This window comes from Peromyscus maniculatus, chromosome 6 (genome assembly GCF_049852395.1).
Source record: "Peromyscus maniculatus bairdii isolate BWxNUB_F1_BW_parent chromosome 6, HU_Pman_BW_mat_3.1, whole genome shotgun sequence".
Classification (NCBI taxonomy): Eukaryota; Metazoa; Chordata; class Mammalia; order Rodentia; family Cricetidae; genus Peromyscus; species Peromyscus maniculatus.
Genome location: NC_134857.1, coordinates 69,630,102 through 69,643,055, shown reverse-complemented (window position 1 = coordinate 69,643,055; position 12,954 = coordinate 69,630,102). Strand labels below are relative to the sequence as shown.

Below are 12,954 nucleotides of genomic sequence, written 5' to 3'. Positions count from 1 at the left end.
AGGCGGCGCGAGGTCCGCTCCAAACATAACGCGCAGTGGAAAACATGCGGCTTGGGGGACCCCCCCGCAACCTCCGCTCGGGGCAGAGACCCGAGGGGGCCCGGGGCTGCCGGGGCCACGTGAAGTTTGACAAGGGCCCCCTGGGCCAGACGAGCCGCACCCGATGCCCCTCGCCCAAGCCCTCCGCGTCGACGGCGGTTCGCGGCTGCGCCCGGCACTGGCGCCGCGACGCTCCCAGGCGCGCCTGGATGGCAGCCCTGTGCCCGGGCCGGGGCCGCCTCCGGATGAGCCCGCGGCCGCGTGCCTCCGAAGCCCGGGGCCCCACCTCCGCCAGCGAGGCCGCGAAACCCAGCGCCTCCCCGGGGGCCGCCCCCAGACCCCAACCCCCCGCGGCCCAAGAGGCGGCGGCCGGGGCCGGCCCCCGGCCAGGGAAGGCGGGCACTTATGGGGAGGCGCTTCCGGGTCAGAGGGTGTGCAAGATGGCGGCGCCCATGGAGCTCTTCTGCTGGTCGGGGGGCTGGGGGCTCCCGTCGGTGGACCTGGACAGTCTGGCCGTGCTGGTGAGCGGTGACGCCGGCGTCCGCTGCTACGCCCCGGAGGCCCGGGGAGGGGGCCCGCACTTTGCCGGCAGCCCAAGCACGAGCGCGCTGAGAGGAAACTGAGGCACTCCAAGGCCGCCAAGGGCTCAGTGGCTTAAGCTATGATTTCCTAGGACGGGTTTCGTGGTAGCGCTGGAAGTTGGGTCTGATCGGGGTTTTAGAAGATGGGTTTTAGACCTTGCTCATCCATTTATTAGCTGGGTGACCTTGGGGTATTGTGGACAGTCTCAGTCGTCTTCTTGGGCTTGGCATTTCTGCCCTCTCGGCCCCCTTCACCCTCCGTTTCACTAAGAGTTTTTTTTTTTTTTTTTTTTTGAGTCTAGTTTTCGTAGACCAGGCAGCCCACAGCCGGGCTGTAGGGAAAGCTTTGGAACTAGACAGATTTGCTTCGCTTCGCTCGTCCTCTTCGGGATTATAAAAGCAGTTATCATGCTTCTTACAGATGTCAAACATTGCCTTGCAGTAAGATTTTGAGCTCCCACACACACACACACACACACACACACACACACACACGTCGAAGTTGTTTACAGAAAGGCAGACACGTAAGCAGATAATAAAATGCTCAGGAATATGATGGAGAAGTAGGAACAGAGCACAGAGACTGCCAGAGTTAAGTCAGCACTTCCAGGAGGAGGGAGATCGGCAAAAGCTTTTAAGAATAGGGTTTACCATGTAGATGGCAGGAGGAGGTAGGCTGTCCTAACTGTGACTGTGGCTATGGACAGGTGAACACTTCCCGAATCTCTGAGTCCCGTTTGTCCATTGGTAAACAGAAATGTCTCCCTCCTTCCACCCCTCCTCTTGGTAGAGAAGTGCTAAGTGTAGCTCGAGGCACTTAATGTACGTTGTGAAGCCATGCCCTGGCCTCTCTACCTTCTGCTTCCTTCCCTGCAGACCTATACCAGATTCACAGGTGCTCCGCTGAAGGTACATAAGATCAGCAACCCTTGGCAGAGCCCTTCAGGTATACAGTGTCCCTGTGAGAAAGGGGAGGAGCAGGAGGCAGGGATGGGACGCAGATAAGCGTGAGCAGGCAAGCAAGGAGCTTGTGGACATACCTCTTTCTCCATATCAGGAACTCTGCCTGCCCTTCGAACCAGTAGTGGAGAGGTCATCTCATCGCCACAGAAGATCATCACCCACCTTCGTAAAGAGGTAGGTGGCCCCAGAGGGGGCTGACAAGGAGGGAAATCCAGCCCATTCAGTGCAGTGTTTACCAAACACCACACACACAGGGCAAGCAAGATGATCCAGAGCACCAAGGAACAGAATGAAGAAGACAGTGTGGCCGTCGTACGCCATTGGCCAGAGACTAAACCTTGAGGGCTGGGCAGACGTACAAATCCAATTTCTTGTGAATGCTGGGCAGGGAGGGAGAGAAAGAGAGGCTGATGACGCATGGAGGATGGAGAAGAGTGGAGAGTAGCAGTCAGCTTTGGGGAGGCCCTGACAAGTGGAGCCGGAAAGGAACATCTATAAAAATAGGCTTGGAAGTACATGCGTATAATCCCAGCAGCTGGTAGAGGCAGGATGATCAGAAATTTTTTTGTTGTTGTTGTTGTTTCGAGACAGGGTTTCTCTGTGTAGTTTTGGTGCCTGTCCTGGATCTCGCTCTGTATACCAGGCTGGCCTCGAACTCACAGAGATCCGCCTGGCTCTGCCTCCCCAATGCTGGGATTAAAGGCGTGCGCTGCTGCTGCTGCTGCTGCCGCCGCCGCCGCCGCCGCCGCCGCCGCCGCCGCCGCCGCCCAGCGTGATCAGAAATTTAAAATCATCCTTGGCTCTATAATGTGTTTGAGGGCAACCTGGGACACATGAGAGCTCGTCTCAAACAGAGAAAAAAGTCAGGTATGACAGTGAACACCTTTAATCCCAGCACTTGGAAGACAGAGGCAGGCAAATCTCTGCATTGAGGGTCAGCCTGAACTATATATCTAGCCAGGGCTAGATAGTGAGACCCTGTGAAAGAAAGAAAAGGTAAGGGTCAGGGGAGGGAGAGAGAGAAAGGAAAGAAGGGATTTCCAAGGATTGTATCTTTTTTTAAAAAATTTATTTATCATGTATACAATGTTCTGCCTGCATGTATGCCTGCAGGCCAGAAGAGGGCAATTATAGATGGTTGTGAGCCACCTTGTGGGTGCTGGGAATTGAACTCAGAATCTTTAGAAGAGCAGCCAGTGCTCTTAACCTTTGAGCCGTCTCTTGAGACCCCTAAGGATTGTATCTTATTTCAGGGGCAAGTTGTGCTGGCTGGAGGATTCAAGGGAGACAAAGCTTAGTGCTAGGCTGTAATTTGAAAGAGAATTACAAGAGACTGGGAGGCCTTAGTTCTGTTCTTCTGACATTGATTGTGATGTAGGACAAATAATTTAACTTTTCAAAGCAATAAACTTTCAGGGCGGTGGTGGTGCACACCTTTAATCCCAGCACTCGGGAGGCAGAGACAGGAGGATCTCTGTGAGTTCAAGACGAGCCTGGTCTACAGATCGAGCTGCAGGACAATCAGAGCTACACAGAGAAACCCTGTCTCAAAACAAACAAACAAGACAGACAATAAACTTGTTTATGTTTTTAAACATTTATTTATCTTGTGTGTGGGGGTGGATGTGCACACATGCCATGGCATACTTGGGAAGGTCAGGACAGCTTGCTGGAATAAATCCTGTCCCTCCACTATATGGGCTCTTGGGATGGGACTCATGTCATCAAGCTTGATAGTACGTACATTTACCTGCTGAACCATCTCACCACCAAAACTCTTGACTCGTGAAACTAGGGGGCTTAGCCAGCATGCTTTAAGAGGTCTGGAATCCATGGTGTTGTCCCACGAGGGAACACACAGTCAGAAATGGGATCCTTTTTCTCATTCCTACTTTCCAGGGAGCTAGGAGAGTAATGGAAGCTTCGAGGCCTGGAGAAATAGAATCCAGATCAAAGCCAAAGTTCCTGGCAAGACCTGGGTTACTGCCTTGATTCCTTGCATATAAACACAGCCTTTTCCGTTTCCAAAGTGTTTTTTCCTAAATTATTGCCAAAGCCAGCCACATCGAGAGAAAAAAATTACTATCTCATTCCATAAAGGAGAAACTGAGGTTTGGGGAAGTTTAAGAATCATGCTCCAGAGGTTATGTGGGGACAAAGCTTTCTTAGCACATGGAGGGAGATCCTAAGGAACAGACTGAGGCCTGGAAAGGTAGGCCACAGGAAGAGATGAGAACACTGGTGGGATATGTGTGCAGTGACGGCACACAGGCTTTGAAGTGAAGTAGAAGAAATAGCCAAGAGCTTGCTCATGAGAGACAAGCTGGAGGCCGGGTGGTTGGGCATACATTTCCTGGGTTCAAGGCGGGTAAGGATGGTGCCCCCTAGTTTCTGAGTCTCGGGCTGAGGCCCAGCCCGCAGGGGAGCTCCGCTTTGCTGGCTCTGTGGTGTCTGGAAGTCACCGTCAGAAAGTTGCTGACAGCGGGCGCCCTGCCAGCTTTCCGTGGAAACTCGGGGAACTGCTCCCGCTTTGCGGCCAGGCCTTCTTCCCTCCCCCCAGTGGGTGCAGGACCTTGACAGCCAGTGGGCTCCAAAGCCCAGGCTTTCTGCCAACAGCAACAGGCTACTGGCTGGGCTGAGGCAAGGAGGCCTCACGAGGAAAAGCTCCCTAGTCTGCCTCCACTCTGCTCAGAGGCTGGTCCTGGGGGGGCGGGGGGGGGGGAAGTGCCTGTGCAGCCCTCCAGCATCACCTCATGAACGTTTCTCCCACAGAAGTATAATGCCGACTATGATCTGTCAGCGCGGCAAGGAGCGGATACCCTAGCCTTCATGTCTCTGTTGGAGGAGAAACTGCTCCCTGTACTAGTGAGTACGCCCAGCCTGGCATTCCCAGCCTGTGAGAAAGGGGGCCGAGACATGCCTCAGAGCTGCATGGGACTGAGACCCCCACCTGGGATGGGCAGGTGCGCGGGCTCAGAGTTTCTCTTCCTTTCTGTCTGCCCGACCCAGATACATACTTTCTGGATAGATGCCAAGAACTATGTGGAAGTGACCCGGAAGTGGTATGCAGAGGCTATGCCCTTTCCCCTCAACTTCTTCCTGCCGGGCCGCATGCAGCGCCAGTACATGGAGCGGCTGCAGCTGCTGTGTGGCGAGCACAAGCCAGAGAACGAGGAAGAACTAGAGAAGGAGGTAGCATGGGAACAAATGAGATGAACCCCCAAGATGACGGCTGAGAATGAGAGTGTCCACGACACGAGGTGTCAGCTCCCCCAAACACACTCCTGTGTCCTTCCCTACAGCTGTATCAAGAGGCTCGGGAGTGCCTGACCCTTCTCTCCCAACGGCTGGGCCCTCAGAAGTTCTTCTTTGGCGATGCGTGAGTCTAACTCAAGGGAACGAATGGATGTTTAAAGAAAACACGGTTCAGCTGTCGAAGCCTGAGCTGGGGTGTGAACAAGAAGTTCTTAGGACAGACACCGGGCTGGTGACGGGGCTGTGTGTGGGGCTGGAAGCTCCTTGGTGGTACAGGAGGGTGGGATGGGAGAGCAGCCAGGCACAGGAGGAGACTGTTGGCCTGTGGGCCACTCAATGTGTCCTTTATGCAGCCCTGGGATAGAGAGCGCTTCATTCAGGGCCAGGCTGGCGCCACCTGGGGAGAACTCCCCTTACCCAGTCCAGAGCTCGGGGCCCTGCCCTCCCCCCCCCCCCCCCCCCCCCCCCCCCGTGAGCCCTTGCTGCCCAGAGCCCACCCCACCAAAGCAGACTTTCCCTCTTGCTCCACGCTGCGCCCTGCACAGCTGTCCACTTGCATCCCACCCTGTCCTGTCTCTGCAGCCCTGCCTCCCTGGATGCCTTTGTCTTCAGCCATTTGGCCCTGCTGCTGCAGGCGAAGCTGCCCAGTGGGAAGCTGCAGGCCCACCTTCACGGGCTGCACAACCTCTGCGTCTACTGCACCCACATCCTTAACCTCTACTTCCCCCGCGACGGAGGTCGGTAGCGGATGGGGAGGATGGGCTGGGGTCTGCGGGCTGGGGTCTGCCTCGCTTGCCCACTTTCCTTCCTTGCCCCTTAGCTGAGGTGCCACCTCCACGCCAGACGCCAGCACCCCCTGAGACCGAGGAGGAGCCCTACCGACGCCGGAACCAGATCCTGTCTGTGCTGGCAGGGCTGGCAGCCATGGTGGGCTACGCCTTGCTCAGTGGCATCGTTTCTATCCAGCGGGCCACCCCTGCTCGGGCCCCGAGCACCCGGGCCCTGGGCATGGCCGAGGAAGATGAGGAGGAATGATGGGTTCATGCTCTTAGGACTGATTTTTCTACTGTCATGCATTCCAGATGCCCCATTGTTGGAGCAGCCAAAAATGGGGTGCTCTCCTTAGAATAAAGCTGTTCACACTGAGATCGTTTTCTTCTTTGTGGGGCTGCCATTTTCCTAGCTGCTGCAATAAGAATGCTTAGGTAGAGCCGGGCGGTGGTGGCACACGTCTTTAATCCCAGCACTTGGGAGGCAGAGGCAGGCGGATCTTTGTGAGTTCGAGGCCAGCCTGGGCTACAGAGTGAGTTCCAGAGTTCCAGGAAAGGTGCAAAGCTACACAGAGAAACCCTGTCCTGCAAAACCAAAAAAAAAAAAAAAAAATGCTTAGGTGTAGCCCTGACAGCTGGGCTCTAGAACTGCTTCAGTCCTTCTATTGCTGACTTGCATTGCTTCTCGGCTAGGTCCACCTTCCCAAGTCATCCCCATCCCTAGCTTGTGTTTCACAGTGAACTCACCCTAGACCTGGGCCCAGTTTCCACATGCAACTAGTACGCGGTGCACACTTTCCAAGCATGGGAAATTGTGAGGACCCGAGGCCTCCACCCCCAGCACATACTAGAAGGGAGACTAAGACCCCCAACAGTTGCCCCTGCACGGGGTCACTGTGAGGCCCCAGGCCCTGCTGTGCCTTCTCTAGTCACAAGACACACATGAGCTAACTCCCTTTAATGTCCGTGCTAAGCCCAGGGCCTGTCGGGATCTGCTCCGTCACTGGCGACGCCACAGGTAAGTGTGGATGGAGTAGCCAGGTGAGACGGTCTCCAGGAAGCCCAGGTCAGGATCACTGATGGTAAGAGGGACGTCCTTAGAGGAGCTGGAGAGAAGAAAAGCGGGGAATCAACCTGCTGTGGCCAACCACCCGACGCCGCTCAGGCCCAGACCTGCCCTCGCACCCAGCTTACCGGTTTAACACGACCACAACTGCAGAGCCGTCAGGGCGTATCAGGGCCACCGCTTCCAAGTCGTTCTTCTCGCTGGCCACCAATCCCACTCGCTGGGATCCCTCAGGGATGAACTTGCTGAATGTGAAGACAGGCACCATCAGGGACTCTACCCCCGAGGGCACTGGCCCATCAAGCTTTCCCCAGCATCCTCTCTGCTCATGAGACCTATCAAAGCTGCCTGGGGATGTGCAACTGTAGCCCAGCTATGTGGGAGACCCGGACAGGGGAAGAGGAAATGACGGGCTTCCCTGGGCCACAGTCAGACCGTCAACTCTAGGCCTCAGCTCTGCTCCTGCATCACGACTCTTGGCATCAGTCACCCAGGGCTTATCGTGGCTCTGATGCCACCTAGTCACTTCCTGCCTCCATGGTGCAATAGAGGAGGAGTGTGCCCCTCCTAGGTTGCCACCCTGCACACCTTCCTGCTCCTTCATGATACAGGATGATGTAAGCCTGATACAGATGATAGGCCTCGTGTGGAATGGGGATGCCCACCCTTTACTCACCTGAAGTGGCCGAGATGGTAAAACATGGGCTGTTTGTAAAACGTGTCTTTCGGGATGTCTACAATGATGGGGCTATCGACAAAGTTGCGGACCCAGTTGGGCCCTCCTTCAGGGTTCAGGGCAAGGTTCCAGTCAGTCCAGCCAGCCACGTGGTAGAGGAGGTTCTGGAAGCAAGGGTAAACGTTCGAAGTGGGTGTCCCCAGAGAAGAAAGGCAAAAAGATCACACAAGGGGGTTCAGGGTTAGGGGTGGCTTGTTCCTTTGAAGGCGTGTTCTGTCTCCGTATCTGAGAAGGGGATTGCGAAGATGGAGGCGTCTCGGAGCTGAGAAATCTGAGGCAGATATGACTGCCTGGGCCCCAAACATGAAGAGAAAGAATGATGGCAGATACACAGCTATGAAAAAAGATAGCCATGGCATCCCACAGTTGCCCCAAAGAGAAAGCTGCCAAGCCAGCTGAGAAGGAAGGCCTGTCTGCCTTTTATGAGATTAGAGAAGGGTCTCAGGCGGTCTGTTGTGGGAAAGGGAGACGGGCGGCGTACCGTAATGATGCTGTGACTGTACTGCATCCCTCGATCCCAGGAGCCCAACCGGACACTCTGTTCCCAGAACTTGGAGCCCACACAGGCCTCTGAAGCAAAGAGCATTGTGTTGGGGAACAAGCGGTGTGTCTCCCCTAAAGTGGCTTTGGCTGGAGCCAGAAAATCCATGTACCAGTGTACAGCAATGCCGTGAACATACTTCGCTGCGTCTGGATCGGACAGCACCTGCAGAGAGGAGGGGGGAGCATGGGAAGGGGGCCCTGGCCACCGGCCCTGCAGCGGGTCAGACAGGAGCTACGTGTCCTGAGAAGTGGTGGGATGGAAGAACTGGAAGTTAAAATGACAGTCAGGGATTCACAGAGACCTGCAAGTCCAGGGACAGTAGTGCCTGGGCAGCCAGATCCAGCCCGGGCTGTTCCAGGAGTCTTTGGAGCTGGTCAAGTACTTGCCATGCAGCTGAGGACCTGTGTTGGATCTCCAGCACCACATCCACGCAAGGCCCTGCGAACCTAGGACTGGGTAGGTAGGAACAGGTGGATCCCTGGAGCTTAGGGGCTGGCAAGCCTGCCTAATTGACGAGAGACTTAGTCTCAAAAACCAAAACAAAGCAAAGAACACACCAAACTCAGCTGCTCTTGGTGAATTGTCATTGAAGGCTCACATCTACCCCTACAAGTACATAAAAAAGGATTGAGAGGCCAGGTAGAGTGGTATGTGCCTTTAATCCCAGCACTCGGGAGACAGAGGCAAGTAGATCTCTATGAGTTCAAGGTCACTTGGTTTACAGAGTTCCAGGCCAACTAGAGCTAAATAGTGACATCCTGTCTCAAAATAAATAATTAAAAAAAAAAAAAAAAAGCCAGGTGGTGGTGGCACATGCCTATAATCCCAGCATGTAAGGGGCAGGAGGATGACCACAACTTCAAGGTCTGCCTGGCGTATATAGCAAGACCCTATCTCAACCCTGGGCTAGGTAAGGTATCCTAAAATTGTAGCCAGTCATTTTGGATGGTAACTTGGGGTCCCCTGGGGCACCCTGGGAAGTTCTGGACCTTACCACCTGTGCCCAGCGGGGCAGCAGTAAGCGCTGATCATCCAGCATGAGTAGCTTGACGTCATGAGAACTGTTGGTGAGCGCCGGCCCTAGGTCCCGGGCAATGAAGTCTCTCTGATGCTCAGCAGTGAAGCCCAGGCACTGGAAGGGGTACCCAGTTATGAGCCCTGCAGTAGGCTCATTCTCCACTGTCACTGCCCAGAATTTTATCTTGTACCTAGCATAAGCATCCAGAAACCTGGGAAGAGAGAAAGGGAGTGTGTGATCAAGGCCAAGAAAGCGGACCAAGACCTTGGGAACAGGTGAAACCGACAACATGAAAGCCACCCAATGGAGAAAGATGAGCTGAGATGCAAATCCAGACGTGGAGCGGGCCAAGGGGTAGGATATAGACCAAGGTGTCCAGAAGGGAGGTTGGTACCGAACCCATGCCCCAATGATCCCTTACTTGACAAAGTAATTGGCCCAGGTCCAGTGATAGATATCCCCCGGCTGACCCTTGAGTGACCCTTTCCCATTCACTGCTCCGTTTGTCTTGAGCCAAGTGGGTGATGTCCAGGGACTGGCAAAGAGTGAGATGGGGCGTGGGGACATCTTCAGAGCTCGGTGAATCAGGGGTATCTGGAGACAGAAGTCGTGAAGAGAGAGACACCCAGAATTGGAACACAAACCAGCCCGACCAGTGCATCAGGTCCAAGCACCAGCCCCCACCCTCCTACCCCCAGGTCAAACAGGCTGCAGGAGAAGGGTTCCACAGGATGGGCAGAGAGCTCTAACCTGGACCTTCCCGGCCCTCAGACGGCAACACCAGTGCCCACCTTGAGCTTGGTGTCTTCCTCCGGGAGGCTGAAGTTGGACAACTGGAAGTCGTTAGGGGTGTCAGCATAGGTGTAGATACGGATGGAGAAGTCACAGCTGGCCATGGGTACCCGGATGATGTTATATTCAATTCCTGCAGGGAAGGAGGCCAGGACAGGGACATCTGAGTCAACAGAGTATGGAGCTGAGTCTGGTGGTACCATGACTGTAATCCCACCCCTCTGCAGGCAGAGCCTGCCAGATCCATGTGAGCAGGCCAGCCAGGGCTAAAAGGTAAGACCCTGCATCAAAAAACAAACAAAAAAAAAGCAAGTATGGAAATTGGCTTTAATCACGTGTTAGTCCTCTACATGTTAGACCCTATGTCTCATTCAATAGGGTCCCTTCTCCAAAGGGAACCCAGGGTCTAGGTGCAGAATTATGGAAACCAGAAGCTGAATGAAAAACAAGCCCCGCCAGGCGGTGGTGGCGCACACCTTTAATCCCAGCACTCGGGAGTCAGAGGCAGGTGGAGCTCTGTGAGTTCGAGGCCAGCCTGGTCTCCAAAGCGAGTTCCAGGAAAGGTGCAAAGCTACACAGAGAAACCCTGTCTCGAAAAACCAAAAAAAAAAAAAAAGAAAGAAAAGAAAGAAAGAAAGAAAGAAAGAAAGAAAGAAAGAAAGAAAGAAAGAAAGAAAGAAAGAAAAGCAAGCCCCTTCTGAGTAGTTTCCATGTGTTTCCTTAGGCACTTAACAGAATACTGAAAAGGTGAGACAGGAACACTTGTGTGTGTGTGTGGGGGGGGGGGGGGGCTTGTAATCCCAGTGCTTGAGAGACCAAATCAGGAGAGTTTGAGGCCAGCCATGCCTACATAGACTGTTCTAGACAAGCCTGATCTACAGAAAGAAACGGAGGGAAGGGACAGAGAGGAAGAGGAAAGAGAGAGAGAGGCAGGATGGGGATCCAGCTCAGATGGAAAGAGCTTGCCAAGAACACATGAAGCCCCAAGTTTGAGCTCCAGCACTGAGTAAACGGTGTGATGACACACATCTGTAGTCCAGCACTCAGGAGACAGAGGCAGGAGGGTCAGAAGTTCAGAGTCATCACTGACTACATAGTGAATTTGAATCTGGAATACATGAGACCAGCTCGGAGAGGGATAGAGAGGGGAAGAGAGAAGAGAAAGAAGGGAGGAAGCAAATGTCAGGGAAGAACATGAAGGTCAGAGTGAAAAGGCTGGCAGGATAGCTCAGTGGTAAAGCCCGAGGACCTGACTCAATCTCCATGATCCACCCGGCGGAAAGAGACAACGGACACCGGGAAACTCTTCTCTGACCTCAACACCCCCACACAGCACACACAATAAATAATAAAATGGAATAGAAATTAAAATTTATACCCTGAAGCCAGGGAATAAAAAAGGTATCAGTTATACTGTGTACTCTCGCCCTGCCCTTCCTCACCTTCACTAGAGAAGTACGATTTGAGCAGCAGGTCCTGCGTGGACGGTGACAAGGCAAGGATGTTGAGGGCAGTGGCATCCGTCATCGCTCCTCCAAATCCTTTCACTTTCTGGAACTTCTCTTCTGGCTGCAAGGTCAGTAGTAGCCCTGGGAACACCGTGGGGGAAATAAAGGGAGTAATCGGTATACAGAGGAGAACATACTGATAACTGATGTGACTTCGAGCCAGGGAACCCAGCCAGGCTTAGAGTCAGAGATAACGTGGTTACCTGTGCCGGTGCGATTGGCCTGGATGGACCCGACACTCTGCTCCATCCGACGTCCACTTCGAGTGCTCTCATAGCGGCTGAAGGTACCAGCAGCAGGTAAGGTCAGGGGGTCAAGAGAATCACAGTATGTGGCATTGCAGACACAGACCACCGAGCTGTAGCCAAAACTTTTAGGGATGCAGGGTCGGGCACCTAGAAGGCAGGGGCACAAGCAGAGGCAAGCGTCAAAGTGGGTGGTCGAGGGGCGTGGGTATGCCAGTGAAGGAGAGTGAATACCTTAAAAACAAAACTAAAACCCTCTCTGTGCTCCCAGCCCACAGTGTCTCAGGCACTCTGAAGGAGTTACAGAGCCTCTACTGAAAGTGCACCACCAGAGTGGAAGGTTTCCAAAGGACTGTGGGGCAAAGGAAATGTCCATGCTGCCATCCCCTCCTCGACTCACTTACCATATGCCCATGATACTGCCTGAAGTAGGAAGAAGCCCGTGAGCCAGGCAGCCATGACACCTACCCCGCCCAGGTGTCTGAGACGCTCCTGAGAACAGAAGGAGGAATGATTAGAAGGTACGCCCCTCTCTCCCCCGTGACCACTCTCCAGGCCAGGCTTCAGCCGCCTGTGGATGCCCACAGCATAGTCTCCCGTCTCTCTTAGTGACCAGACAATGCCCACAGATACTGCATGTGTTCCTCTGCAGCCACTGCTGGGGAGTTTTCTGCCCTTCCCAAAGAGGACTCTCTTCACCCTTTTCCCCACCGATTTCAACCTTCAGCCCCTTCTCTATCTGTGCCTTACTCAAAAAGCCATGATGGCCTGAATTTAAAAAAAAAAAAAAAAAATGTGCCATTCGTTGAATTCTGTAGTCTGGATGAGCAGGTTTCCAGAAGCAAGGTTGACATGGCAAATTGCACCCCTGCCTGCTTACCTTATCAGAAGGTCTTGAAGACTTGAGCGCCTCAGGGTCGATGAGTGAGGAGACTGTGAGTAAAAGCAGGGATGTAGACAGGTACCATAGCTATAGGAACCAGACTAGCACAGCAAGTTAATTCCGGCTTAAAGGGGAGGGCAAAGTCATGTGATGACTAAGACAGTCACGTGATACAGGAAGTGAAGCAATCGAAGCCATCTTTGTAATGGGCAGCGGGGTTCTTCCAGGGCTGTTCATTTCATTACACACCCTGAGACACTCTGGGAGGCTTATGGGGCTGGCAGCTTTAGGAAGAGGCTGGAACAAGGATTTGTGTGGAGAGCTGAGCAGAGGCTTCTATTTCCAAGACAGAGGGGACTTGTAGCCTCCAAGGGCTCCTGCACTCACATGCACATACCCACACATAGATATACATAACATAATTAAAGAAAGAAAGAAAGACACCCCCCTCCCCCCCCTCCCCCCCCCCACACACACACTCGCAATCTTTGCCCTCAAGAGACTAGTGAGGCACAAGGGTCAGGCAGTTACACAGAGTTCCTGATGAGATGGAA

General features: G+C 53.8%; 2 protein-coding genes across 2 annotated transcripts; one reads left to right on the top strand and one right to left on the bottom strand.

Moving 5' to 3' along the window:
• Window positions 1–10: 10 nt before the first annotated feature.
• On the top strand, window positions 11–5,984 carry Mtx1 (metaxin 1). Its single transcript, XM_076574446.1, has 8 exons — window positions 11–560; window positions 1,497–1,566; window positions 1,678–1,757; window positions 4,356–4,448; window positions 4,593–4,775; window positions 4,886–4,962; window positions 5,421–5,575; window positions 5,659–5,984. Exons 1-8 carry the CDS (start codon window positions 45–47, stop codon window positions 5,871–5,873), a joined length of 1,389 nt encoding a protein of 462 aa, XP_076430561.1. The 5' UTR covers window positions 11–44; the 3' UTR covers window positions 5,874–5,984.
• A 567-nt stretch (window positions 5,985–6,551) lies between these two features.
• On the bottom strand, window positions 6,552–12,537 carry Gba1 (glucosylceramidase beta 1). The gene is made up of 11 exons (XM_006976344.4): window positions 12,398–12,537; window positions 11,922–12,009; window positions 11,476–11,667; window positions 11,207–11,353; window positions 9,764–9,897; window positions 9,394–9,566; window positions 8,949–9,183; window positions 7,892–8,116; window positions 7,351–7,514; window positions 6,803–6,919; window positions 6,552–6,714 (listed from the first exon to the last, which is right to left on the bottom strand). Exons 2-11 carry the CDS (start codon window positions 11,974–11,976, stop codon window positions 6,609–6,611), a joined length of 1,548 nt encoding a protein of 515 aa, XP_006976406.1. The 5' UTR covers window positions 11,977–12,009; window positions 12,398–12,537; the 3' UTR covers window positions 6,552–6,608.
• Between the last annotated feature and the right edge of the window lie 417 nt (window positions 12,538–12,954).

What these genes read in the sequence shown, in the direction of transcription:
- Mtx1 (XM_076574446.1), top strand. Translation starts at nt 45, where the DNA reads ATGCGGCTTGGGGGACCCCCCCGCAACCTCCGCTCGGGGCAGAGACCC. An exon ending in CCCTTGGCAGAGCCCTTCAG is followed by an intron (nt 1,567 to 1,677) that starts GTATACAGTGTC and finishes TCTCCATATCAG; the next exon opens with GAACTCTGCCTGCCCTTCGA. An exon ending in AAGTTCTTCTTTGGCGATGC is followed by an intron (nt 4,963 to 5,420) that starts GTGAGTCTAACT and finishes CTGTCTCTGCAG; the next exon opens with CCCTGCCTCCCTGGATGCCT.
- Gba1 (XM_006976344.4), bottom strand. Translation starts at nt 11,976, where the DNA reads ATGGCTGCCTGGCTCACGGGCTTCTTCCTACTTCAGGCAGTATCATGG. An exon ending in AGGAAGACACCAAGCTCAAG is followed by an intron (nt 9,567 to 9,763) that starts GTGGGCACTGGT and finishes TTCTGTCTCCAG; the next exon opens with ATACCCCTGATTCACCGAGC. An exon ending in TGGGCCAATTACTTTGTCAA is followed by an intron (nt 9,184 to 9,393) that starts GTAAGGGATCAT and finishes CTCTCTTCCCAG; the next exon opens with GTTTCTGGATGCTTATGCTA.